The sequence below is a fragment of the Oryctolagus cuniculus genome, chromosome 17, assembly GCF_051225735.1.
Source record: "Oryctolagus cuniculus isolate XC-2025 breed Fujian yellow rabbit chromosome 17, ASM5122573v1, whole genome shotgun sequence".
Lineage (NCBI taxonomy): Eukaryota > Metazoa > Chordata > Mammalia > Lagomorpha > Leporidae > Oryctolagus > Oryctolagus cuniculus.
Genome location: NC_142883.1, coordinates 3,699,968 through 3,727,500, shown reverse-complemented (window position 1 = coordinate 3,727,500; position 27,533 = coordinate 3,699,968). Strand labels below are relative to the sequence as shown.

The following is a 27,533-nucleotide window of genomic DNA, read 5'->3' as shown; positions in this document are numbered from 1 at the left end:
GAGGGGGCTGGCTGGCCCTGCGGGGTGAGTGGAGGGAGGTCCCTGGGTTGTAGGTGCCACACCTGGAGGGCATTCGACCTTATTGTGTCCCAGCCCTGGGGACCGGTCTGCCCGAGGTCTGCCCGAGGTCCCGCTCATCCCTGGCCTGGGAGGAAAGGCCCAGCCTCAGGTGTGGGCCGGGCAGGGTCAGCCGCTCCCCTTCTCCTTAGGAGGGGCCGGCCCAGCTGGGCGCTCGGCTTCCGGGAAGCCCTTGGTGTAGAGGCGGCCACATCCCCAGCCCTCCTACCGGGTGGGCCCGGGGGGGGGGGGGGGGGGAGGGGAGGTGCCCAGCACTGGCCCCCTCCCCTGGCCGAGGCATTGCCTGGGGGTGCGCTGTAACCTGCAGGCCGCGGTCTTGCGCGCGCCCCGAGCCCGGCGGCCGCGCATCCCCCGCGGGCGCTGCGCGCGCGAAGCAGGCAGCGGCGGTGGAGGCGGCGGCGGCGGCAGCAGCAAACTTTGTTTGGCTGCGTCAATAAAACCTCCCGCAGGAGGAACCCGCGCCCCGGGAGGGGAGGGCTCCCGGCCCTCGGCGCCCGCGGCCCGGCCTCCACATCCGCCCACATCTGGCCGCAGCAGGGCGTCGGAGGGGGGGAGAGGCGAGGGGCCCAGCCGCGTCGGTCGCCTTCCTCGGGGCACGGAGGAGGGGGCGGTGGGTCCGAGTGCCCGGGACCGGCCTGTCCCTGCGCGGCGACCCCAGCCCCAGCCCCCAGGCTCGGCCTTGACGGGCGGGCTCAGCAGCCAGTGCGCGCCGGGGAGGCCGGGCCCCGGGTGCGGGAACCTGATCCGCCGGGGCGGCGGGGGCGGGGCGGGGGCGGGGGCGGCCGCGCGGGGAGGGGCCGGCGCGGGCCTTCCTCCCCCATTCATTCAGCCGATCTTGGGGGCCGCGAGGCTCCGGTGGCGAGCTCTAGGCGGCGGGAGCGCGGGCGCGGCGCCCCAGCCAGCGCGCAGGGCCTGGGCCGGCCGGGGGCGCTTCCTCCCCGCCGCCCACAAGCCACCATGTCCGACCCGGCGGTCAACGCGCAGCTGGACGGGATTATTTCGGACTTCGAAGGTGGGTGCCGGGACGGCGGCGGCGCTGCGCCCGCGAGCGCACGCCGGGGAGGACCCTTCGGGCGGGCCTGGCGCGGGACCCCCGAGGGGGCGCCCTCCCGCCGAGAGTCACGCGCGCCCGCGGCTCTGCGCCTGGGCGTCGCCTACGTGGAGGACCCGGGTCTGGGGACCCCAAGCTGCCGCGGGGGCTTCCTTCCTTGCATTGTTGTTTGTGTTTGCCGGGGCACAGCCGCCTCCGGGCGCGCAGTTTCACTCTCGGCGCCCATGGGCTCGCTCCTCCCGCGCTCCACCGCGGCTGCCGGGGCCTCAGGCTGGACGGGGAGAGAGTTCCAGGCCCCGGACCCAGTGGGCTGCCGCGTCCTGCCCGGGTGGCCAGCGCTCCCCTCCCCCACGCCAGCTTCGGCGCTGGGGCGGGCCGGGCGCACCCGAGCGGACGAGGCCCAGGCTGCGGCAGGGTCCGGCGTGGGGGCGACCTGTGGCCCCGATCCGGGTTGGGGGACATCCTCATCCGCCTCCCGGAGCCGGGCTTGCGCGTGTGCGGTCAGGGACAGCAGCTCGGCGCCCTCCTCTTAAAGTGTTTGCCCGGCGTGGAGAGACGCGGGGCCGTCTCGCCCGCGGCGTGGGGCTGGCATCCTGTCCCGGTCTACTTGCGCGCGCGCACGCGCGTGCTCGTGACTGCGGCCACCGCCGCGGCCAGGGCTTCGCGTCCTGCGCCCGGGAAGTAAATAACGCGCTCGCTGGGGAAGCGCACACAATGGTCTCCAGCGCTTCTCGGGCAGGGTTACCGAGGGGCGGGCCTGCGGCTGCCTGGACCTGGAGCCCCCGCCCCTTGGAGGGACTCCCAGGCAGCCTCGGGCCAGGCCCCGCGGTGGGCGGGGAGGGGGAGCGGCCGGGCTGGAAGGAGTTCCAGGTGCCCCGCCAAGGCAGAAGTGACCATTCCGAGTCTCCCACCTTCCGGGGCCAGGGCCAGGGCCAGGGCTGGGATCCAGAGCCTGCTGCCCACAGGGTCGCCAGGGCGCAGCTCCATCTGCTGGGTGGGGGTGGTGCCTGGTGGGGACCAGCGCCTTGGCTGTGGCTCTGAGGAGTGGGCCCAAGTTCCCCCGGACTTTGTCTGCTCGGCTCTTCCCATCCGGAACGAGGAGTCCTGGTGGGCGGAGCGGTGCCGGCTCAGCCCTGCCTGCTGGTCTGGCCATGTCGGGGTTTTTCCTAGGGGTCTCCCTGCTTTGCTTTGTTCAGAGGCTGAAGGCTCCTCCACGCTCGTCTGGGGGCCATCTGTCTACCCAAGTGTCCAGGGGCAGGGCCGGGTCTGTGTGATCCCTGCCTGCTCTGTGCTGGAGAGGAGAGACGGCTGCCCCCTTCAGGTGCTCCGTGCAGCTCCGCGGGGACTGGCGGGAGTGGAGGTCTCTGCGGCTGGGCCAGGGGCATTGTGTGGGCCATATGCTTTCTGGGGACAAGCGCAGGGGTCCCCGTGGGAGCTCTGTGGCCCGAGGAGGCGGAGCTGGCGGGATGTCCGTGCGCCTGTCTGGGAGGGCCTCTGGGCCGCCTCCCAGGCCGGCTTCTTGACCCTGTGGTACAGCCCAGACAATGGCCTCATTGAGACCATCCTGGTTCAGCGGTTGGCAGCCTCCTGCCTCCTGGGGAAGAGATTCCTAAGCGGGGAGCAGGGCCACGGACCTTCTGGGTCCCCCGCGTGCGTCATTCTCCCCATGGCCTGCCCTGCAAAGCCCGGCTGGGGAGCCATGCCTTAAAGCCCCCCACCCCGGGCTTCCCAAGCGCAAGTGTGTGCGCGCGTGTGCACGCAGGACACGCGTGTGCATGCATGGCTGTGAGTGGTGGGGGCAGAAAGGTGGCCCTGCCTGGTGGCCTGTGAGCCTGCCGTGCGTGGACTTGTGGGGGGGTGGGAGGTGGGCAGCTTTGCCGGTGGAAGGTTGGTGGGACGTGGGGACTGGGGGGGGGGGGAGGAGAGCCGGCACGTCACCGGCGGTTTCCAAATCAGGGCAGGGAAAGGTCACTGCTGGCCGACGGGGAGAATCCGCCACGGAGCAGGCAGACCTTGAGGGAAGCTGGGCCAGGATTGCAGGGGGGAGGAGGAGGGTACTGAGGTCAGGGGCACGGGCGGCAGCCAGGGTGGCCCGAGGGAGCTGGCCTGCGGAGGGGCTGGGGCGTGAGGAGAGGCAGTTGGCTGGAGGCAGAGGGGCAGGCGCGTCGGCCCGGCCGGGAGCGGTGCAGCGCCCTGGGGAGCGGTCTCTGCCCCGGGTGTCCCCCTGCTGTCTCGGCTCTGGCAAGGTAGGTGGGAAGGCCAGAGGCCGGTGGGCGAGTGCGGGGCACACCCGGGCAGCCGTCCCCCAACCCGAAGGCCCCACGGGGGGTTTCTGGGGGGGTTGGAGCTGGCGGCAGTATCCAGGCCAGGGAACACACTGTGGGGCAGAGGGAAGGGGCCCGGGGCTGGGGGTCGGGGTGCGCAGGCCAGAGGCGCACACCTGTGGGTGTCTGTGCGTGGTGTGTGGAACGGGGGTGCGGGTAGGATTCTTGCCGCTGCCCCTTGCCCGTCGGGAGGGCATCACCCCTCCTGGGGGCTTCTTTTTTTCTTCATCTGTACTCCCTGCCTTCAGCCCGTCCCTGTCCAGGCTGTGCCCGTGGGGTGCCCCGGGCTCGGAGAGGGTGCAGCCTCGCCCCTCAGAGGGAGACCCCGACGTTGGGACAAGCAGCCGGGCCTGTGTTTCACTGCTGTGGGTTTCAGAGTCTCGTCCCCCGCCCTCCCCGCGGGGGCACAGATGCCCCTGGAGAGGACGGAGGTGGCCGTCCCAGCCCCACGATGGGGTGGCAAGGAGGGCGGCCCTTCCTCTCGCCGTCGGCGGCCAGGCAGGGGCCGTCGGCCTCTTGTTCTTTCGTGAACTCGGCCAAGTCTGTTATCGCTAACACGATTACAGCTCGGCTCCGTGAGTAACAAAAGCCGCCCCCGTGCCAGCGCAGGGCTGCTGCTTCAGCTGTTGGCCGTGGCTGGGTTGCAGGCCCAGGAGGAAAGCTACAGGTCGGCACCAGGCTCTCTGAGCCCGAGCTGGGGGCCGACACCTGCCCTTCGGAGACCCTCGTAGCTGTGCCCTGGAGGCTTCCTATGGGATAGCAGGGTTTTGGGGGGGGGACTCCCTGGGGGGACCAGACCACAGAGGCACCTCCAGGAAAAGGGCACTGGTGCCTCCTGGGTCCCAGTGTCGCCTTCCTCCCCTCCCACGAGGTGGTGCTGGGTGCAGACCTGCCTGCTGGTAAGCCGAGACCTCCTGTGGAGCCCATCACCCCGCACCTGCACCTGGCACCTCTGGGAGGAGGCGCGGAGGCTTGTGGGGTGTGGCCTGCAGCCTGGAGGGGCCGGGCCTCACGTGCGGTTCCCATGGCTGCCGGCACGGCTGCCCTGGTGCTCCGTGTCCAGCGCAGGCCCCAGGCCGTTCCTGTCAGGGAGAAGGGAGCAGGCAAGTGCCCGCCAGTCAGCTTCGCTGATGGACCAGGGATCTGGGGAGAGGCGGGTGGGGGGCCCGTGACCCTCCCTGAGTGGGGGGCCTCAGCCTAGAAGGGCTTTCCGTAGCACGGGACTCCCAGGAGGCTTCTGAGAGTCTGCTCAGCCGTGTCTGTGTCCAGGGAGAGGCCTCAGGGAGGCTGGACCGTGTGGCTGGGCCGGCGTCTGGAAGCCGTGAGCCCCAGCCTCAGTTTCCCCCCGCCCCGTTGGGGGATGCTGTGAGATGCACAGGGTGGCTGAAGATCACAGGCGAGCTGGCCCCATGCCGTCGCCGCAAACCAGCGTAAGCACCAGAGCCTGGAGAACCCCCCCTGCCCCTCCCCCACCTCACACTCTGCCCTGGGGGCCTCACTGCCCCCACCCCTGCCTCTGAGCGTCACAGATGGGTGGGCCACGTGCCCGCCGCGGGGTCAAGTGCTGACAGTGACAGAGGCACGTGCCGGGTGGCTGGACCGTGAAGACAGCAGCGGGGCCCGGCAGCCACCGTCCACGGGGTATGGGGCAGGGAGGGGCGCCTGCTAGCCTGGGAGCCCTTTGCCCTTGCATGATCTTGCTAGGCACAGCACAGAGCTGCAGCTGTCTCCTGTGGGGCCAGTGGGCAAGCGAAGGGGACTGGGTGCTGGGGAAGCCGGTCGCCTGGGGCTGGTGCCCCTGGGGACAGCAGGACGGTCGCCAGGGGAAGTGCAGGCCTGTCCCTGGGCCCCTCCTGCTTTCTCCACCTGCTGTTTCCTGGGTGCCCAGAGCCGGAGCTTGTCTCACAGTGACCCCCCCCCCCCGCCTTTGCTTTGTGCATAGCTACAGCGCCCCTCTGTCACTGTGCAGTGCAGGGGGTGGGGCTGGCTTGCCACCACCGACAGTCTCAGGTTCTCGCTGGGTATGGCAGGCACACAGAGGCAGCAGGGAGGGCCTGGGGACCAGGTTCCAGGGATCTATGTTGACCCCAAGCCCGGGATAGCCCCACCTTCCCGCCTGGCCTCTCCCAGGGCAGGGCTGTGCCTCTGCCCCCTGTCAGTGGCTGGAGCCTTGGGCTGCGTGTGCAGGCTGGGGGACGTCCAGGCGGCGTCATTTTTGTTGTGCCCGTCCCCAAAGGCCAGCGGGGCGCTGGGCTCCTGTGCAAGCCCCGGGGGAAAGTGGCCACACCGCAGCTCGCTCCAGCACCCTCTTGGTTTCTCCCAAATTTGGAGGTCCTCGGAGCTGCTGTGCGGCTGCGTGCTGGGGCTCTCCCTCCAGCCAGAGAGCCCCCCCTTGGCCTGCAGGCACCCCCCGGCGCCGGGGGCATTTCTGGGCTCCGGCTGTTTTGCTCCCCCCGGGACGGAGCCTGGAGACCCCGTCCAGACGGCACCAGCAGACGGTCTAGAAGCTTCCAGTGTGTGGTCACTTTCAAAAGTGCTGCCAGCGCCCTGAGGCTCAGAGGAAGACCAGTGGGAACATAAACGCAGAGGCCACAGCGACTCCCGGGGCGCCCGGAATGGCCGGGAGTGAGACCCCACACCGCCTCTTCCCGGGGTTCTTCCCTGGGTGCCTGAATTACCCCTGCAGGCTCGTGGGGGGCCTCCCCAGAGAGCCGCCCTTGTCAGAGAGAGAGAGTTTCTGGTCTATTCCGTGTTTCCCAGGCAGGACTCCCCTTCCCCCAAAGAAAACGTGCCCCCCCCTCCCTTGCAGGGGTGTTGGGTCCGACGTTCCACGTGGGTGGGCAGTTTCCCTGTGAGGGGCAGGCCGGCCCTGCTCTGCGTCCCCTGGGGACTGATATCTACAGAAACACAGGATGAGTTTTCCTGGCTCCAGACCAGGCCTGGAAGGGCCGAGTTCCCTGCTGGCCTCCGCTGGCCCCTGCCCCTTGTCCCCCTCGGAAGGTCGGGCGGCAGCACGTGGTGGAAACGAGTCGGGCTTGGTTTTTTCCTTTAGTTCAAAGCGAAGTGCTGGGAGCCCCCTGCCCACCACCCGTGCCCGGGTGGGGGTGGGGGTCCTTGTGGGCAGTGGAGACGAGGGTCTGCTCCACGGGCCAGGAGGGCGTCGGTGGGGGGAGGCTCTTCCATCTGTTTTCTTCGCAGCTGGCTGTGGGTGACAGCTGAGTGCCAGTTCTGTGCTAGTCACTGAGGGCCCAGGCGTGTGTCCAGGAGAGGGGGTGGGACTCAGGAGGGCTTCCTGGAGGAAGGGCCACCTAACCAGAGACCGGAGTAGGAATTTGCCAGGCATTCAACCCCGGCCAGCTGCTTTTGGTCCTCTGTGTGGGCGCCCCTGTGTGCCCCCACCTGGCGCAGGTGCCCTGGGCAGGGGGTGAAGGGCTGTTTCTGCGGCGTGGGTGGTGACCTGGGGGGGGGGGACTTCAGGAGAGGGTGGTTTCAGGACCCAGCCCCATGCGGGGGCGGGGGCGGGTACCAAGCGGTCATCTGCCCAGCGGAGTGCGGGATCCTGGCAGGAGGCCTGCAGAGCCCAGAGGGCCGCTGAGTGTAAACTTAGGAGGGCGGCTGGGTGGAAGTGACAGCTTTTTTCTTTTTCTTTTTCCAAACTACAAAAGAAACCTCAGGGGCTGGGCCGGGGTGGGGGTGGGGAGCCTGGAGTCCCTGCAGCTGGGGGTGGGGACAGTGGTGAGGGACTGGGGCTGGGGGCGCTCAGGTATTCAGCGGGGGAGAGGGGCCCTGGAGGAGCCAGCTGTCACTGCCCTGGCCTCCCTCCCCGCTTCCCCTCCCTCCCTCATGCATTCTTTGTCTGACCCAAATCCCAGCCTTCCAGCTGTTCCCCCTCCCATCCCCCTCCTCCGCGCCCCACGGCCCCGCCCCTGACAGAGCTTGTCCTTTCAATAAGGAGCACCCAGCCTGCCACCCTGCCCCCGTGGCCGCGTGCTGCGTGTGCGAGGTGTCTTAATCCCCCGGGAGCCTGGCTGGGTGGCCGAGGCTGAGGTGCCGGCTACAGACCCAGGGCGTCCGGCCTCACCCCTGTACTGAGCACCACTCCCTGCTGCCAGGCCCCGCTCCCTGGCCCCCTGCCTGGTGCCACCTTCCAGGGGCCTGTCCTCGCGTCTCCCTGGCAGGCTGACCCCTGCTTGGGTGCGATGCAGCCCCGTGGGGACAGCGGGGTTCTGAGCCAGCGTGGGGAACCAGCAGGGTGGCCGGAACACTGGGGCGGGGGTGGAGGCGGTGGGGATGTGGCAGGGGGTGTCGCCCCCAGAGGGGAGCTGAGCACAGGGGGTGGAGCCTCTGGCTCCCGTCCATCCGTCTCCCTCCTGCCTCACTGCGATGCTGAGTGAGTCTGCCCCTCCGGGCCTCGGTTCCCCATCCGTCAAATGGGGACGAGAGTCGTTCACCGTCTCAGGCGGTGACGGGATGAGCTCAGGAAGTGCGGACGGCCACGGGTTGGGCGCAGCAAACCCTTCTCAGACTTCCGCGTGCCAGGCAGGATGTGAGGCCCTGGAGGGGGGGGCGGCAGGCAGCGGCGACTGTGACCCCCGGCGGGAGCCTCCTGCCTGCTTCCTGTAGCAGGTGCCCGAAGCCAGCCCCTGGGAAGGTTTGGGGACTTTGATGGCCACGCCCCCTTGTCACACAGGAGCTGTGGTGGCTGACGCTGGTCATTGTCCTTGGCTGACTGCCCGGAAGTGGGGGCAGCTCCGCGGTCTCACCAGGGCTGTCTTGGGGGCTTCCTTCTGGTGGGACTCCCAGGAGGGCCTGGAGGTCCCCCCGGGGGCAGGTCATAGGTTTTGTTCCTCTTGTGTTTTTCTGAGTTTTGCAAGTGTTCTGTGCAGGACTTAATTGCTTGAGTGGTGAGGGAGAAAAGGGATTATTTTGAAAAGTTTATTCTGAGAAAGAAAGGCAACTCCCCCAGCCGCCCTCCCTCCAGGCTTGAGAGGCGCTGGGGGTCCCCAGGCCCTGGCTGGCTCTGCCCAGCTCGCCTGCAGCCGTGGGGAAAGTGGGCCAGGGCCACTGCTGTCCTTCCCTCCACCCAGGAGGGCAAGGCGGGCTGGCTGCCCTGTCCACGGCTGGCCAGGCCCCATCCGCTGAGCTGGGCTTGGCACCTGCTGGGCCAAGTTGGCTCCGGAGTGAGTGTCCCTGGGAGCCCGCAGCAGACCTTGAAACGGCCCTTGTGGGGGTGCTGTGTCCGGACTGGAAGGGACCTCCCAGTCCAGCCCTTCCTGTTCCTCCCCAGGAAACTGAGGCCGGAGGGGTCATCTCGCTGCCTGGGGTGGGGCGCAGATGGCGTGCGCTTGCCCCCGGCCACTGGAGCGCTGAAGCTTTTCCTCTCTGGTTAAGAAGAGGAGGAGGCTCCGCCTGCAGTCCTGTGGGCGACAGGCTCTCCCCGTGCCCTGCCCCCCGCGCCTCTCACGGGCCTCTGGCTGGTGGCTCGGGTCCCTGCTGCTCATTTCTAGACACCTGTGGGCTTGGCCCTCTTCTTCCTCTTGTTCTTCCTCAAGTTGTATTTATTTGAAAGGCAGAGTTAGAGAGAGAAGGAGAGACAGAGAGAGAGAGAGAGAGAGATGGATTTTCCGTCCACTGGTTCACTAGATGGCTGCAATGGCAGAGGCTGGGCCAGGCTGAAGCCAGGAGCTTCTTCCGGGTCTCCCACGTGGGTGCAGGGGCCCAAGCACTGGGGCCCTCCTCTACTGCTTTCCCAGGCCACAGCAGGGAGCTGGATTGGAAGTGGAGCAGCCGGGACTCGAACCAGTGCCCACAGGGGATGCCAGCGCTGCCTTTACCTGCTGCACCACAGCGCCGACCCCTTGGCCCTTTTCTCACCTGATGTCCCTTGCAGCTGCTGGTGGGCAGGGCCCTGCTGCCTGGGGCTTCACAAGGTGGAGTGGTGATTGGCAGGCAGGTCAGAGGTCATGGGACAGCTGGCTGCAGGAGGGGTACCTGGGTCGGCCAGGGAGCTCTCTGCACCCAGGGTTTAGCGTTTGTTGTAAACAATTCCTTGTCTTTCCCTCCCTGCCCCCTGCCCCCAGCCTGCGGCACAGCAGTAGGGTCTTCTGTGTGTGGGGTGGGGGTGGTCCTGAGGGGGTTACCCGTCCACCACAGCCAAGCAGGTCGTCGACCGCAGGGTCCCATGTTGCCTGTCCAAGACCGTGTCTGGGCTGCCCCTCCTGGGAAGAAAGTGCAGGCTGTACAGGGGGCCGGCGCCCCCTTGGGAGGGACTTTCCGTGAAGCCTTGAGTGCGAGACCCGATGGGGACGTGGCGGCTCCAGATGTGGGCACGAGCAGGGCAGAGAGCGAACATTTGCCGTCTGGAAGCTTGGCGGAGGGGTGGGGGTGGGCACAGCCAGTGCACGTGACCAGGGAGGGCCTGGGCACCCGGCGCCATCCTGCAGGGAAGGCCCCAGCCATGGGGAGCACCTGTTGGGAGACGCAGGTGTGGGCAGGGCTGGCTGCGGCCGCTTCCTCCCGGCTCGCTGGCTGCGGCCGCTTCCTCCCGGCTCGCCGTCCTTGGCCGATCCGTCTCTCTCTGTGTCTGGCGTCCCCTTGTAAGGCACTGGCCACTGGGTCTAGAACGTAGACCCCGGGTAGCCGCTCCTGCAGGTGGCTGAGGACAGCTGCATGGACCCTCTGCTTCTGGGCCTGTTCAGTGGCTGCGGTGGCCGACCCTTGTGGGAACAGAATGTTCAAGGCTTGGGTGAGTGGGATGAACGTTGGGGAGGGCGGGACCAGTCCTGATGTCCCAGGCTGGGTGGCTCCGAGTGGCCTGTGGTTCCGTGTGTGCCATGGCACATGGCAGCAGGGCCCCCACTGGCTGTGTCTTGGGAGGGGACCAACACTCTTCCCCTGCACACCCACTCGGCTCCCCTCTTCAGCGTGGGTAGAGCCGAGGTACTGGTGCCTGCTGCCCGTCCTGGGGACCAGCGTCCAGCGCTGGTCATTCTGGGGTCAGAGGCCAGGCAGGAGGTCCAGCCCCTCCCCCAGCCCCCATTCCCAGGAGGCAGAACCGCCCCGACATCTGTCTCCCCTTCCCCAGTCTCAGCCCCTCTCCTCTTTGGGCCCCACCCCCACCTCCCCTGTAGAGACCCCAGCGGGCGGCTCCCTGGGGAAGCCTAGGATTCCACCTGCTCCGGCCGCACCCCTGCTGACTTGGGTTCCCAAGGAGCTTCTGGAGCTTGATGAGCTTGGGGTTTTCCCCGGGGGTCTCATGTCCCCGTGAGAGCCCAGACAGATGGGCCCGTCCCTCTCCCCAGTCTGCGTGGCGTCCTGCTGTGGCCTCCCCTGCATGGCAGGCCCCACCCTGTGGCTCCTCTTGTCCTGGAGGATGGAAACCAAGCCCCCCCCCCACCCCGCCCAGCCTTAGGGTCAGCAGACACCAGAGCAGGCAAGTGGCTTAGGTCTGTGCAGAGCTGTGAGGTCCCTGTCCTCACCCCCACATGCGGCAGCACGGACCCCCGACCCCTCCCTGGCCAGGAGGCCTGGGCAGCAGCTGGCCCCTGGGTGCTGGCTGACCGGAGCCTGAACTCTGCTCCCGGGGTCACCGCCCCCTGTAATTAGGGTGAGGCTGGGTTGGCCTGGGCCCCCAGGCCACGCACGGAGCCCTCAGAGGCCCCTCTCTGCCATCGTGATTAATGGATGCCTCCACCTGGGCCAGGTGGCCCCTGGTGCTGGGTGGGTGTTTTGCATTTTTAAAGTGCTTTTATCACTTCCCCCAACAGGGGAGGGGCGGGGGAGGCAGGGGGCCCGCCTCTGGCTGGGCACCCCAGGAATGGCCGCTTCCTCAGGCACTGGACCAGGGAACTGGACCCACATGCTGACCCCTCCCATGCCACGGAGCAGATCCTGACCGGTCCTGGTCCCTCGTGGGATGACTACCCCGTGGGCAGGGCCAGACCAGGAGTCCCCGGGCAGCTGTGTCCCGGGAGCCCTGAGGGGGCCTCTGCAGATGGCAGAGAGCACACCGGAGGTGGAATTTGGGGGAGCATAAAGTCATGGGGTAGGGGTTGGGAGCCTGGGCATGGGGACGAGGAGCAAGGGGTGGGTCGCCAGGCGGCGGGGGCTCTGCTGTGGCGTGGGGTGGAGCGGCTGTGCTGTGACCTGGAGCCAGACCCTGGGTTCTCACTCCGCAGACAGGAAGTCAGCGGTGACGGGACGGGGTCGTCTGCGGCTCCCCAAAGGCTGTGGGAGCCCAGGAGAGCTGCAGCCCTGGGGTCTGTGCAGCCTTGGGGGCTCCCCTGAGCCCCCGTCATTCCCTTCCCAGACCCAGACCCGCCCCCGTCCGTGTAGCCTTCGGGGGAGGAGCCGCTTCTCTCGGGGCTGCGCTGGTGGCCCCAGCCTGAGCCGCGGGATGCCCCTTCTGTGCCCAGCGTCCCCTCACTCGTGGCTGAGGCTCCTTCCTCCCCTGCCCCCTCCCATGCCTGTCGCTTTCTGTGAACAATCAGGGAAGCCCAGCATCTTAGAGCCACTTTTTTTTTTTTTTTAAGATTTTGTATTTACTTATTTGAGAGGCAGAGCTACAGAGAGAGGGAAAGACAGAGAGAGAGGTCTTCCATCCGCTGGTTCACTCCCCAGATGGCCGCAACGGCCAGAGCTGGGCCTGTCCAAAGCCAGGCGCCAGGAGCTTCTTCCAGGGCTCCCACACGGGTGCAGGGGCCCAAGGACTTGGGCATCTTCTGCTGCTTTCCCAGGCCACAGCAGAGAGCTGGGTCGGAAGTGGAGCAGCCGGGACTCGTATGGGATGCCGGCACTGCTGGCAGAGGCTTAGCCCACTGTGCCACAGCGCTGGCCCCCGCTTAGAGCCATTTTTAAAGTCCCTCTGGGATGGCCCCAGGGGCACAAGGTGATGGCAGGAGCGAGCCACGGCAGTTCTGTCCCCTGGGGAGGCCTGGCCTGGAGCGGGGCTGCCCTTGGAGCACTGACTGAGACTCCGGCCTGGAGTGGAAGCGCCGGGCGGCTGTGCCTTCGGGGGCCTCGAGGGGGCTCCTGACCCTGGTGGGACAGCACTGGCCACAGCCAGGGCAGCCGCATAACCCAGCCCCCTGTGAACACTTGGAGGGGAGAGGACGTGGGGAGTGACTGGCGTGGGGCGCCTGGGGTGGCAGGGGCCGTCCCGGAAGGCAGGGTGCTGGGTGCCTTGACCCACGGGCGTGGACGTTGGGGGCAGCCCCGCGGCCTGGCCAGGCCTGCCGCAGCCCCCCTCTAGGGCAGCCTTCTCAGAACCAGTGAATCATCTGCAGGAAGTGGCTTCGGAAGCCGCAGGGCACTGCAGAACTGAAGGGGCTGACGCTGCAGGCTCCCGGCCTCCCCCTCCCCCGCCCCGTTCCTCCCCAGGGTCTGTTGGTGCGTCTGTCTCCTGGGACAGCCGAGCTGGGGGCAGTAGGATGGCCTCCTCTCACAGCTCTGGATGCAGGCCAGGCGCACAAAACCAAGGAGTGGGGGTCCCCGTGGAGCCGGGCTCTGGGGGACAGCCTGCTGCTTCGCGGGAGACCTGTTGCTGGCACCTCCATCAGGCCATGCCCTTCTCCCCCATCCCCGGGTGGCTGCCTCCTGTTCCATCTCGCACGGTGGCCTCGTCATGGATTTAGGGCTCATCTGAATCCAGGAGGCTCGTGTCCAGACCCCAAACTGTCCTGCAAAATCCCTGTGCCGAGTCGTGCCATGTTTACAGGTTCTGAGGGTTAGCATTTATGTATTTACTTGTTTACTTATTTGAAAGGCAGAGAGAGATTTTCCATCCAGTGGTTCACTCCCCAAGTTCCTATAACAGTGAGGGCTGGGCCGGGCCAGAGCCAGGAGCCGGGAACTCCATCCGGGCCTCCCACATGGGTGGCAGGGACCCCAGTCCTTGAGCCATCATCTGCTGCCTCCCAGGATGTGTGTTAGCAGGGAGCTGGAGTGGGAGAGGAGCTGGGACTCAAATCCAGGCCCTCCCCTACGGGGTGGGGGCGGGGCGTCCCCGGGGGCGCCAAAGGCCTGGCCCAGGAGCTGGAACTTAGATGCAGCATTTCGGGAGAGCCTGTTGCACATTCGGCAAGCCCGTCGCTGGTCCTGTGCAGGCGCGGAGCAGACTCTGCGTGGCTACAGAGACCCCACCGGCCCCTTTTCTGTCGTGGCTCAAGGCAGGGGCAGAGGCAGGGGGTCAGGCTGTGTCCGCACTGCCAGGTTGCCCGGGGGCTTTGTCCAGCGGGGGACAGCAGCACGGTGATGCTGGGCGAGGAGGCCTGGGGTCCCGAGGGCCAGCTGTGGACCACAGCTGCCACCGGCCGCCCTCCTGCTTGTGTCTGATGCTGCCGGCTGCCGTGCCCGAGGCTGGGCTGGGGTCCCCTCCAGGGGCCCCTCTGGCCGCTTGCCGAGGGAGGGAGGGAGGGGGCTTGTTTCCTTTCCTTGGCCGCATCTGGGAAATCCAGCCCCAGGGCAGGGTCTGGGCCACCTCCCATTCCAGAGTGGGCGGGGCCTCCTGGGTGGGGGCTGTGGTGGCAGGAACCCTGGGGTGCTGGCATCCGCCAGGTCAGGGGCAGCTGTGGCCAAGAGAAAGCAGCCAAGCCAGGACCATCATCAGACTGGACGGGCGGGTGGCCTGGGCCCTGCCAGGGGCTGACCGGCCTCCTCCGGCTCCTCCCTGGCTGCAGAGACCCCGGCGAGGGCAGAGACGCCGTTGGCTCGCCCTGCGCCTGCACACGTGGGTCGGGGGCAGCGGTTCCTCCTTGCCCGGGGAGCAGGGACTGTGTGGGTGGGGCCCCCAGCCCCAGCCTCGGGCCAGCCCAGGGGGGTTCATCGGCTGCTGCTGCCCAGGAGCGGGGAGGGGGCAGAATCGGGGTGGGGGGTGCTGTGGGAGCAGTGCCCTTGCGCTGTCTTCCCAAACCCTCCCCTGCCTGAGACGTCCGCCTGTGGCCCTCCAAGGAGGGAGAGCTTTCTCTGTCTATGTGGACGTCGCCTGCTGCCCCGTCCATGTTCTCCTGGACCCGCGTACCGACTTCCCTGGCGGCCGCACGCCATCTATTTTTAAGGCCTTCCTTTTGGGCTGTTTTGCTTCCTGCAAACACTGCCCGCCCCGTCACTGGCTACGTCCTCCTCCGGGTCTTGAGTCTGCCTCCCTCTACCTGGCCCCAGAGTCTCTCTTCACCAGGGAGACCACAGACCACGCCCCTGGGTGCCCGCTGGGGGGGGGGGCATGAGACTCCAGCCCTTGGCTGAGGCCGCCGTGTTAACTCCTTCCTGCCTGCCCGGCTGGGGCACCAGGGCAGACAGCTGAGGTCAGGGAGGTGGGACTGACAGGGGTAGGGCCCAAGGTGGGCTGGCCACACCCACCCTCAGGGGCACGCCCAGCCTGCCGCACACCGTGCCTGTGCCTGGTGCTACCTTGTTGTCGCCTTGGCTCCTGTGGGTGACGCTGGGAGATGACGCCGCCGACACTCAGAGAAGTGTGCTGTGGGCGTGGCACGCGCTGCTGTCCCCGCCCGCCTGGAGGGGCTCCCCAGCCCAGGGGCCGCCCTTTAGCTCCTGGAATTGTCTTCTGCACCCTGGGTGTCCTACGTCCCCAGACCTGGTCCTGCCTTTGTGGCAGCCATGGGGACCACTGGCCGACTCTTCTGTCTCCCTTGCTCCAGTGGACGGCACTGCCACCGCCTCAGATGGGAGGTCCCCCTGGCCAGACTGGCGCCCTGCCCGGCTGCCTGACCGCTCCTGGTCCTGAAAGGGGTGTGGGGAGGTCAGCTGCTCCCCCGGAGCCCATGGGCCGCTGGGGGTGGGGCTTCCCTGAGCCCTCAGAGCAGGGAACAGGGCCCGGCCTCCCTGGCGCCGTCTCTCTGGGTTCCCTGGCCCCTGACCCGGCCCTGGGGCAGCCCTGTTTGTTCAGGGACAGGCTGAGCCTCGCTGCACTGGAGGAGACTGGCCTGACCAGGGCCGGCATTCCTGGAGCCGGAGCCGGAGCTTGACCCCGTGCGGGCCGCAGCTGCGGGGCCCCTCCTGCGGGAGCCCCACATGGCTTTGTTTTGACCTTGGTCTCGCATTTCTCCGCAAGACATTTGTCCTGGGCTTTGAGGCCTAAGGTTGCACCAGGAAGTGCTCGATCCGGTTTCAGGGCCGGGAGAGTTTTGCAGCAGCCTGCGGTCAGAGCCGAGCCTTAACAATGGTCCCTTGTGCGGCCACACATTCCTCCCTAAACAGGCCCAGACCCAGGCCGCGGCTGCTCAGCCCCGGTGGGCACCGCGGGAAGCTCTGCACTGCGGGGGGGGGGTGCTGGTTAGGGGCCCCCGGCCTGGACCTTGGGGGCAGCAGGGGACCGGGCGGTATTTCCCATCGTGCCGAGTTACCCACCCCACCCCCCAGCTTGTTCGCAGCAAGGTGCGCTTTGCACAAACAGCGCTGAGTGTTTTATCCCCTGAACGTCTCAAGCAGGCCGCGTGCAGTGCTGGCGGCAGGAACACCCACCATGGTCCCAGCCGAGGGTCATCTCCCCTCGGCGCGGGCGTGTGCCTGCGTGTGCCCGTGTGCAGGCTGCACATGTGTGTGGGACGTGGGGTTCGGATCTTCGCATGCATCCTGTGTCCTGCTGTTTTTACTTCGTATTTGGGCATTTCTCATCCTCCGATGTGTGGTTCTGACGACCATGCAGGACTTCGGCAGAAACCCAGCTGGTGGCCGTGGCCATGGCTATGGCCGTGGTTCTAGCCTGCTCATCCATCTCTCTGCTTCTGATCAAATTCTTGGGAGTGAGTCCCAGGGGCCAGGGACGGCTTCGGGCAGCAGGCAGGGTCTGATCCAGGCTTTATGGGTTTGACTTCACAGAGCAGGGGGCCGTGGGCTGCCCGGTGGGGTTGGCTGTGTCTCCCCCTCCCAGGGCCAGTGCAGACCGTCTCCATACTCCAGCCCTGTGTTGCTCAGGCACAGAAGTCCCCTCTGGGTGCCCTTTGGTTGTGTTGACTTCCTGTGGACAGGGGAGGAAGCTGCCCAGTGCTTGCCCCGCTGCGCGGGTGAAGGGCCCATCGGCCAGTAACCGCCAGCTGGTCCCCCAACCCGATGCGCATCTCACATCCACTCGTGGCACACTCAGGACTGCTGGCTTCCGTGGCCGCCCACAGACCCCCTTGGCTGCTGCTCCCCTGCAGGGAAGGGAGATGAGTCAAGTGGAAAACACCTGTCCCCGTGGGGTGGGGGAGGGGCATCTCTGGAGGCGTCCACCCCGGCAAGGGGCCAGCTGTGAGTGCAGGCGCTGGGGAACCTGGTGGATTGTGGGGGAGAGGCTGAGGCCTAATGGTTTCCAGCCAGGCGCTCTAGGGGCGGCAGCCGTACCCAGAGCTCCCCTCGCGAAGCCTGCCTGGGACGCCATCTCACCACTGCCAAGTGTTCCCATGGGACTCTGCCACATTACTCCCTGGACGGCTGCTCCCACCATCTGGGGGTCTGGGTGATTCCAAGAAGGAATGGGGGGTGGGACTGGGTGGGGAGCAGGGTGACCTGGGTCGGGGGAGGGCCTCCCCCTCCACCCTCGGCCGCTGGGCAGAGGCCAGGGGTGAGGCTGGGGGGCGGGGCCCATCCCTGGGTCGCCTGCAGTGAAAAACCCACTCCTGGCTTTGGAGAATTTTCTGGAAGCCCCAAGGGAGGGCTGGAGAGTGGGCTCAGGGCCCTGGGGTCCTGCTCAGTTCCCTAGGGCCCAGACGCTCTCCACAGCTCATCAGGTGGTCAGGAGATGCTGGAGGAGCCCTGGGGGCTGCGGGGGCCAGGACAGCTCTGGGAAGAGGCTGGAGGGAGCCTGGTGGGTCGGGGTGTGGTGTTTGACGGGGCGGGCGCAAGCGGGGGCCTCTTCACCCAGCTGCGACTCATGTCTGGGAAGGCGGATGCCCCCAGGACCGAGCAGTGGCCGCCCCCGTGGGCAGGGCTCCCTTGGGGGACCAGTCCTCTGAGGTCGTCCCAGTGGGGGTGGGGTGGTGCTGGACAGCAAGCTTGTCCAGATGACGGCGCCAGGCGGTGAGGACAGTGGCCTGAGAGGCGGGTGTGCTGTGAAAGCACAGGGTGGCTGGGGAGAGCGCGCATGTGTGTCCACACGCGTGTGTGTTGTGTGAGGCCAAGGTGAGGGGAGTGGGCCACGCAGAGGTCTGGAGGAAGAGAGGCCCCAGCCAGGGAGAGGGCCCCTTTGTTCTAGAATGCTCCGTGTGTGTGTGCACACGTGTGTGGGTCTGGTTGGAGCTGCTCACTGCATGTGACCTGTAGCCACCACCAGGAGCACGAACCAGCGGGGCCTTTGCCTCAGTGTGGGGTCACCGGTGGGGGCGCTGCCAGGTGAGACTCCCAGGGTGGGGTCTCCTGCGTGGCCTGGTCAAACCTGGGAAAGGCGTTCACCGGTCTGGGCTCTGTTCTCCAACTCAGCCATGAGGACCTGTGCCGAAGGTGGGCAGGGAGAAGCCCCCCAACTTGGGGGGGGTCTCAGGACAGAGAGGCAGCACTTGGCGGTTCCAGCAGTGGGCTGGAGGCAGGGGTGCACCCGATCACCCCCCCAGAGGGAGCCACACAAGGACGCAGTGTGGGCACCGAGTGTTGGGCTGTGGGCAGGGCCAGCAGCTCTGACCTTGCCCGAGGGTGCAGCTCTGTTGACTGCCCCTTGGGGGGCAGGGGGGTTGGCACCTCTCTGGTACCCAGGCTCAGGATACCGCACCCCCAGCCGGTGTGCATCACCCAGCATCGTCACAGGCTGCACCTGCAGGCAGCGCAGCCCAGGGGTGCGATTTTGGGGACTGTGGGGCTCAAGAGGGGCTCATTTGGCCTCGTGCCCACAGCTACAGATCAGGAGCTGCCGCATGCAAGTCGGGTTTCCCGACTCCTGTGACGTCAGCTCTGGCCACGGTGACCTGTGTTCCTGCGGGGCACTGAGCAGCAGGTGCCCTGAACAGGGCACGCGGTGACTCCCTTTCTGTGGCCTGGGGGGCAGTTGAGCTTTGATGACCCAGGGTTTTATCCCTTCCCCTGCCCACCAAGGAGCACCGCCCAGGGTTCAGAGCGGGTCCCCCAAGTCCTGGGGCCCAGGTATCAGGGATGTGGCCCTCTTCCCCTCCGCCCTTCCCAGCTCCTGAGGCACACGCCCCGGCCACCTGCCTCTTGGCCACCCCCGGCCTCTGGTCTCTTCAGGGAGTCTCTGGCCGTGGGCAGGACGAGGGCTGTGTTTGCCTTCGGAGGAGAGAACCCTGGAAGGAGGGGCTGCTGGAAAGCTGTGGCTGGGCGCTGGGGTGCAGCTGCTGGCGCTTGTCCCTGTGCACGGTGGGGGACACTTGGGAGAGGGCCGGGGAAGGTCTGCCACGTGGGCCGCGGGGCCCGAGCAGCTGGTTCTCGTTGGCGTGTGGTTGCTGGGATTGTGGGCATGGCACTGCCTCGGAGGGAGTGATCCCGGCCGAGATGGCAGCGTGGCCGGCTGGAAACGCCGGGCTCCAGGGTGGGTGTGGGGGGCGGAGGTCCCGGAGCTCAGACCAGGCTGGGGCCTGTGAGTGCGGCCTGAGCCGGGGCCCTGGGCGGTCAGCTGGTGGAGCCTGGCTGCCTCCGTCTGGCTCTGCCTCTTTAACTCTCAGCCTCAGTAACCCCCTCCCCCAGCCCGCCTCAGTTTCCCACGTGTAACCGGGGGCGTAATCATGTTCTTTAAGTCACCGGATCGTTGCGGGGGGGGGGGGGGGGGCAGGTGTGGCTGGGCACAGCAGGCACCCAGCGTCAGCTGTTGGTGTTCGGGTTGATTTGCTGTTGCCATGTGGTTGTGATTCTGGTTGGGGGGCGGGGATCATGGTCATCTCGCCGCCTGTGTGCCGGGGGTGGAGGTGAGGGATAAGGAAGCCACAGCAAGGGGGAATCAGAGGTTCCCTGGGAGCCAGAGCCTCGTGCGGATGGAGCCGTGCCATCACCCTCACGCCGCGGTGGTGACAGGATGGGGGAGGCGGCGTCCTTGCCGCCAGCCTCAGGATGGTGCCTTAGGACTGCAAGTCCCCCGGGGCCCCGGCTGTGCGCCCCAGCCGTCGTTCTGCGGGTAGGCAGCACCCCCGAGTGCCCGCTGGCTGTCCACTCACCACGGCCTCTTTGTTTTTCAGCCTTGAAAAGATCTTTTGAGGTCGAGGAGGTCGAGACGCCCAATTCCACTCCGCCCCGGAGGGTCCAGACTCCCCTGCTCCGGGCCACCGTGGCCAGCTCCACCCAGAAATTCCAGGACCTGGGCGTGAGGAACTCGGAGCCCGGAGCCCGCCATGGAGACTCCCTGAGCCAGCGCTCGCCCAAGGCGTCCCTGCGCAGGGTGGAGCTGTCGGGGCCCAAGGCCGCCGAGCCCGTGTCCCGGCGCACGGAGCTCTCCATCGACATCTCGTCCAAGCAGGTGGAGAACTCCAGCGCCGCCGCCGGGCCGGCCCGGTTCGGGCTCAAGCGGGCCGAAGCGCTGGGCCACAAGACGCCGGAGCCCGCCCCGCGGAGAACGGAGATCACCATCGGGAAGCCCCAGGAGGCCGCTCACCGCAGGATGGAGCCCCCTGCCTCCAAGGTCCCCGAGGTGCCCACTACCGACGCAGCCCCCAGGAGGGTGGAGATCCAGGTGCCCAAGCCGGCTGAGGCGCCCGCGTCCCCCGTCCCGCCCCAGATGCTGGAGAATTCAGAGCCCGCCCCCGGGGCCCCACTGCAGAGCAGGCTGGAGCCCAAGCCCCAGCTGGCGGCTGAGGCCCCGCCCCGGAACCAGGAAGGTGAGTGGCAGAGGGCGGGGTCCTCCCCGTGTTGTTGGGGGGCTTGGCTGCGGGGTTTCCAGGGGAAACGCCACACATGGGTGGGGGAGCGGCTGGCATACAGGGCCAGGGACGGTGGGGCCTCTGTCCCCTGGTGACACCAAAGGGGACTTGAGGGAGCCTTGGCAAAGGATCTTGGGGTGCAGGGGCCCCTTTGCTGGTCAGCGTGGCTCCGGCAGGACCTCTTCGGTGTGGGATGTCGAGGGCCTGGCTCGGGGAACCAGGAGTGGTACAAGAACCCGGCCGGCTTGTAGGGGGTGGGGAGAGGCCTTGGGCAGACCGGCTTGCCCATGCTGGGGGCTGCCTGGGAGGGGCCTATGCCACTCCTGAGTTGTTTCATGGAGGCTCCTCCTCTTCCTCTTCCTCCTCCCCCCCCCCCCCCCCCGTCACCACCACCCTGGAGGGGAGGCTGGGACCAGAGCAGGAGCACTAGGATTCTCACCGGGAGCACCCGCCAAGGGGCCCGGGTCATCCCCGTGGGACGCTGCAGCCTGCAGAGCCGGCCTCCCTCCCTCCACCGAGCAGGGGTGCTGCTCCGTGGGCCCTAAGGTCCAGCCTGGGCCCCCCGAAAACTGGGTCTCAATTATGGGCAGGGGACTTAGAAGTACTTTCTGAGTTGAACAAATAAGAACATCCTTTTTTTTTTTTTTTTTTTAAGATGATGTATGTATTGATTTGGAAGGCAGAGGGACAGAGAGAGGGGGAGAGAAAGAGAGAAATCTTCCAGCCGCTGGTTCACTCCCCAAATAGCCACAGTGGAGCCAGGAGCCAGGAACTCCAGCTGGGTCTCCCACATGGGTGCAGGGGCCCAGGCGCTTGGGCCATCTTCCACTGCTTTCCCAGGCCATAGCAGGGAGCGGGATAGGAAGTGGAGGTGCCGGGACTCGAACCAGCAGTCTCATATGAGATGGCAGCATCACAATCAGAGTTGTTATTTACTGTTTTATTTTTTTTAGTTGTGATGAAATATACCTACCATAAAATAGACCATTTTGGCCATTTAATAACATTTTGAGAGGCAGAGACAGAGAGCGAGCTCCCATCCGCTGGTTCATTCTCTGAACACCCATGAGGTCTGAGCCTCCATCCAGGTCTCCCACGTGGAGGGGCCCAGTCGCTCGAGCCGTCACCTGCTGCCTCCCGGGGTGCGCGCTGGCAGCGGCCGGAGGCAGCCGTTGAATGAAGGCACCGTGGGCTGCAGGCATCGTAGGCGCTGGGCTAAAGCCCCACTTCCCTTTTTAGGAATTTTTAAGTGTGCAGCTGAGTGGTATTACAAACATTCACGTGGTTGTGCAACCATCACCAGCATCCGTCTCCGAAACTCTCCCACCCGCCCTGAAGCTCTGGCCCCACGGTTCCCACTTCCCTCTCCCTCCTCGCCCCACAGCCTGCCCCCACTTTCTGTCTCCGTGAGCTGGGCCCCTCTGGGGACTTGGTTTAAGTGGAATCCCGCGGCGTGCGTCCTTGTCTGATTAGCTCCTGGCGCTGAGCAAATGCAGGGTGCTCAAGTCTGGCCGTGTCGCGGCAGGTGCCGGGATCCCCTTCCTCCGTTCCGGGGAGAGAAGACTCGTTGTCAGTCCACTCCTCGTTGACGGACGGACGCTTGGGCTGCTCCACCCTCTGGCTTTCGTGAATAGCATGCGGTGCACTTCTCTCTTCCTTTGTGGCTGAGAGTTTCCAGTGGTCAGCGGAATCGGGGGCTGGGGACTGGAGGGGGTGGGGCGTGGAGAGCATCGCTCCCCTTATTTGCTGGATGTGGTGCCTACGTCCCCTCCCGCTCATGTCTGCCTCAGCAGGTCGGGGGTCTGGTACCACGATGGCATCAGGACGCAGGTGTGGGCAGTTTGCAGAGCGGTTTGCTCTTCTGTGGGTCCAGGACCTCCGTGGGACACGGTGTTCACACTCGGCTGAATCCAGGGGCCGGGGGTCACTGGAGGTGGCCCTGGCCCTAGGGGATGGGCATGGGACTTCCGCTCAGGGAGGCAGTGCCAGGGGACACGCAGGAGCATCTCTCTCTGTGGTCACCTCGACTCTTCTGAGGTCCCCCTGGGGTCAGATCACACCGCCCTCGGCTCCGCCGCCCAGCCCCTGCGCTTCTCCCTCCCAGAGGGTGTGTGGGCTGTGGCTTGTCTCTACCGCAGGGCTGTGGGTGCCACGCAGGCTCTCCCGGGGCCCCAGCTGAGCTGCTGCTCCTGGGCTGACCCCCTAGAGCCCAGCCCTGCTGAGGTCACAGCCCCGCCCAGCCCCACACCCCTCTGCCCTTGCTCTGTGTTCTCTTGATCGCCGGCATCTTTCCCCACAGCCCCTCTGCCCTGACCTCCTGCCCCCGCCCTGGCCATCTTCACAGCATTGCTTAGTGCCTTCCTGGAAGCCCAGCATCCCCTGACTCCCGGGAGGTGTTGCATCCTCCTGTGAGCCACCTCCTGTTTGGCTGGCTTAAATTATCTGTGCAGCCGGAACCTTATTTGCTCTACTAGGCTTTTTCAGGTTACAAGGATACAGATCCCTTAAGTTGCAGAAGGGCCGCAATTAGACACGGAGCAACATTTTGCTACATAGTTGCATTCTTCAGAGACTGCTCATACCCCTCCCCCGCCACCTCACTCTGGGCTCCGGAGGGCGGGGCTGCTGTCCGCCCTGTGAGGAATCCCCTCACACAGCCAGCCAGTGACCTGGGAGAATGTCACAGAAGGCCTTGCGGAGGAGGTGGAGCTGGGTCTTTGGTGGCTCCGCCGGCACGCCCCCAGCGACCGAGCCGGTGCTTCCCCGGGCACCTTCACCCCAGAGGCACCAGGTGTCTGAACCACAGGTTGATGTCGTCACCCTGTCGTCCGCGTGTGGGCCAGGTTGCTTATGCAGAGTGCCTGGCAAGCTGTCAGCATTTTGGGAAGAATGGGGACCCAGAGCCCTGTGCTGGGTTCCTGGGCTCAGCGCCCTCGCCAGTCTTCTCCTGGAAGGGTCCTTGGGGTCCTCCCTGGTCCTCTCGGATTCCCGGGAGGGGAGCCTCGCCTCCTCTCCCTGTGTTCTTTTCTTGCCTTTGCCTCCTACGTGGGTGACTTGGAGAGGGGCTGGGCTGGAGCACCCAGAAGCCAGCCTGCGAGGCGGGCTGCTGGCTCAGGTCTCCGGGAGCCACCTCCTCCAGCTGCACGGCACCACCGTCCAAGTTTCCCCGAGGCTGCCTTATAAGGCGGGCACGAGCCACACTGGGTGCTCCCTGGAGCCCGGCCGAGTTCTGGGCTGGGTCCCAGCCCCTGCTCTGAGCCAGCCCCCGGCCCCTCCCGGCTCAGTCTCCCAGGGAGCTGAGGGGGGAGTGGTCGGCGCTCTGGGGTCTGGGCCCTGCAGGGGGGTGTCAGTTCCTCCCTGCGGCACAGTGGGCAGACTCAGTGAGGGGCTCGGCAGCGTTTCCGCTGCCTGAGAATGTTCTGGAAGTACTCTCGGATGCAGGTGGAGGCTGAGGGGGTCGGGCCCCAAGCCCTGGTGGGTGGTGTGGCTCTTGCCCGGGAGGTCTGTGCCAGGCCCCGGGTCCAGGGCTGGGGACGGGAGGGGCCGCAGGTGCAAGGGGGTGGTGTTAGTCCACGTTGGTGGCTCCCTGGGGACCCAGGCAGAGGCAGGGGGAGGGGTCCTGGGGAGCTGGGCCCATGGAGGGGACGTGCCAGGCCCACACTGGCGGGAAGGATTGTTCCAGAAGCTCTGGGTGGGGATGGGAGTGGAATGGAGGAGGAGGGGCTGCCGTGCATTGAGGGGGAAGGCCCCATGGTGGAGGCCCCCATCCTGATGTACAGGACGTCCACACTGTGGGGGCCACTCCCAGTGGGGTTTGCCCCTCATCCACCCGGTCATCCCTGGCACAGGGCGGGCGCCGGCGGGACCAGGCTGGTGTCTGATGAGGGAGAAGAGGACAGCCCCAGGTGCTGCTCCAGGCCCTTCCCTCGCAGGGTTCTCTTCTGTGGGGGGCCTCCCACTGGCTGCCCCCCCCCCGGGCGGCGCCTCCCTGGGCCCCTCCCACTGCCTCCACCGCCCGATCCTGCTCTTACGTTGGAATCAGGCCTGTCTCCCAATCTGAGATCAGACACGCTCCTCCTCTGAGCCTCCCTGGAGCTGCCCAAGTCCACGGCAGGAGGTCCCCCCCCGCCGGCACCAGGGTGTGTGGGGGGGAACAGGAGGACCTCCAGGAGGGGTGGCCAGACCATGTGGGATCCTCCAGGGTGGAGGGCAGCGAGACCAGTGTTTTGGGCCCAGGACAAAGAGCTTCTCCCCGGGCCACCAGCAGCCCAGCTGTCTGCCAAGACCAGCGAGGGAGGGAGGATGGCCGGAATGCGGGAGCAGCTGCGGACTACCTTAAATAGAGCCGCGGGGCTGCAGCTGCCCAAGGCTGGACGTGGCTCCACCCACCGTGGCTTTGTGGGCCAGGCCAGGACACACGGCACTGGGTGAGGCAGACGGGGCTGACGGAGCAATGGTCTGTGTGTCCACTGCCGGGGGGTGTGGCCAGGCCGCTGGACAGAGGGCACGCTCAGCTCTGCAGGAGCATGGAGGCAGGCGGCCCTCAGGATGCCATGTGCCCCCTGTGGCTGCACAGCTGAGAGCTTTGGGCTTGTGGTGAGCCTGGCAGGCAGCCCCCCAGGTCCCAGTTCACTTTGAACCCCGAACAGAGCTGTGGATGAAAGCTGAGTTGCTCTGGGGGCCGGCACTGTGGCTTAGTGGTTAAAGCCACCTGTGACGCTGGCAACCCTGGGCGCTGGTTCGAGTCCCGGCTGCTCCACTTGCAATCCAGCTTGCTGCTAATGTGCCTGGGAAAGCAGCAGAGGATGGCCCAAGTGCTTGGGCCCCTGTACTCGCGTGGGAGACCCAGAGGAAGCTCCAGGTGCCTGGCTTTGGCCTGGCCTGCTGCTGGGTGTTACAGCCCTCTGGGGAGTGAACCGTGGATGGAAGATCTCCTCTCTCTCTATCTCTCTGAGCGACTTTGAAAATGAGTGACTTTTTTTTTAAGAGTTGCTCTGGTGGAGGAGCACAGCTGAGCCCCCACCTTGGCCACCCCCGCCCCTGCCCACTGCTGCTGCTGGGAGCACCTCCTGGACCCCAGGGCTCTGAGGACCACAGCGTGGTGCTCCCTGGTCTCGTCCAGTGCAGGCCAGAGAGGGGAGGTGACTTGTCCAAGGTCACATGGCCACTTACACCACGCCCGGGTCAAGCTTGGGGAAGACCCTCCTCCTTCTGGCTGGCCCAGCCCACAACTTGGAACCAGAAGGGGCCTTGAAGACCCCGTTCCATCCCCCTGCTGCCAAGTGGCCACAGAGGTTCCACGGAAAAGGCAGAGGATGCTGGGACAATGTCCGGTCATTTTTTAAAAATTGTGTGTCTCAATTTACAGAAATGATGTATTTATTTATTTGAAAGTCAGAGTCACAGAGAGACAGAGGCAGAGAGAGAGGTCTTCCATCCACTGGTTCACTCCCCAGATGGTTGCAACGTTCAAAGCTGCCACCAATCCGGAGCCAGGAGCCAGGAGCTTCTTCCGGGTCTCCCACTCTGGTCCTGGGGCCCAAGCACTTGGGCCATCTTCTACTGCCTTCCCAGGCAGGAAGAGGAGCAGCTAGGACTCGAACCGGCGCCCATATGGGATGCAGGCACTGCAGGCGGCAGCCTTACCCTCTACGCCACAGCACCGGCCCTCAGTCAATTTTTAAAAAACATTTATTTATTTGAAAGGCAGAGTTACAGAGAGGGGGACAGACAGACAGAGTGCAGGGATATCCCATCAGCCAGGTTACTCCCGAAATGGGCGCAACTTGTGGGGCTGGGCCAGGTAGAAGCCAGGAGCCACTGGTCACCGTGAGACCACAGAAGGTGAAGACCACGTGACACTGGAGAAGCTGGCCTGTCACTCCCACTCCCCCACGGAGTGTGGACAGCCGGGGGTGTTTTGCTTGTGTCGTCATTTAGGGTCTGTGCTGAAGAGTCCGGGTTTCTGCAGCTGGCTTTTCATTTTTCCTGTGTCCAGGTTGAGCGTCCCTGGTGTGAAATCTGAAATCTGATGGATTTTCGGACGAGGGATGCTCAGTGGGTAAAGTCTGTGCAAATATTCTGCAACAACGAAAACTCTGTGATCTGCCCCTGGCGGGGGGGGGGGGGGGGAGGGTTAAGCCACCTGCACCGTGCCGTGTGTCCAGCACGTCTGTCTCGAAGCTGGGTCAGGGCGGGCATTGGCCCTGCCACTCTGGAGTACTTGCTCACGAGGGTGGGTGATGCAAGAGGCGTGGTGAACATCGCGGCCGTGGGATGGGCCCTGCAACAGCTGGGCCTGGGCCATGTTGCAGGCAGGACTTGGGGACCCACGCATTGGAGCCGTCACCTCCTGGCCCCTGGGTGCAGGTCCGCAGGAACTGGGGCCTGAGGCCAGGGGCTCTGGGAGGAGGTGCTGGGCTCCAAGCAGTGTCCCAGGCGCGGTGCCGAACGCCCACATCTGTGTGCCGGCTGGTGCCTGCATCCTCTCGCAGGAGTGCGCCCTGGGCTTCATCCAGGTGTGCTGTTCTGGAGGGAGCGTTGGCGCTGGCATCGTCCGGTTCTCAGCCTGTGCCCCGGGTGAGGCAGAGCTCTGCCCGCCCAGCCGCCGCCTGTGCGATCGGTTTCCATGAGCTGGGATCCGGAGTCTGTGCAGACAGCCACGAGTGGGCGTGGCCGGGGCTGCGGGGTGACTGTGTGTGCAGGGTGAGTGCGCATGTGCCGCGTGGTGTCTGGGGTGTGGCATTGTGGGGGCGTGGCGATGCCGGGCATGACAGCATGGGGGCGTGGCCATGTGGGGGTGGGTTATAGCAGTGGTGGGGGTGTGTGTGTGTATGAGACAATGCCTGGGCGTGGTGGTATGGGAGAGTGGTGATTCATGATGGGGGGGCCATGACAGTGGTGTGTGTGTGTGTGTGTGTGTGTGTGAGAGAGAGAGACGATGTCTGGGTGTGGTGGTATGGGGGCGTGGCAATGCCTGGGTATGACAGCATGGGGGCGTGGCCTTGTGGGGGTGGGGTGGGTGGGGCGTGGCCATGCACTGGCCTGGTGGAGGGGGTGTGGCTATGCAGAGGTGTGTGTGTGTGTGTGTGTGTGTGTGTGTGAGATGATGCCTGGGTGTGGTGGTATGGGGCGTGGTGATTCGTGGGGGGTGCTGCGGCAGTGGTGGGGGTGTGGCGGTGTTGGGGTTGGGTGTGCTGTCTGGAATCTCATGCCTGTGGTGTGGGCTGACGTCTGTTCCGGCTTCCGTTGCGACCATCGGAGGAGTGACCCAGCAGATGGAAGACCTCTGTC

The 27,533-nt window shown here is 66.2% G+C and overlaps 1 protein-coding gene across 4 annotated transcripts in view; it reads left to right on the top strand.

The window, feature by feature from the left end:
• Positions 1-27,533, top strand: part of SEPTIN9 (septin 9) — a 131,228-nt gene that overhangs the window by 53,916 nt on the left and 49,779 nt on the right. For 2 of the 4 annotated variants that reach the window (XM_070059972.2, XM_070059973.2), the window contains one exon: positions 19,563-20,198. In XM_070059972.2, the coding sequence (XP_069916073.2) occupies positions 19,563-20,198 (636 nt within the window). Of the gene's footprint in view, positions 1-484; positions 1,091-3,223; positions 3,376-19,562; positions 20,199-27,533 lie in introns of those variants that run through there. The other 2 variants (XM_070059971.2, XM_070059974.2) reach the window with 2 other exon arrangements.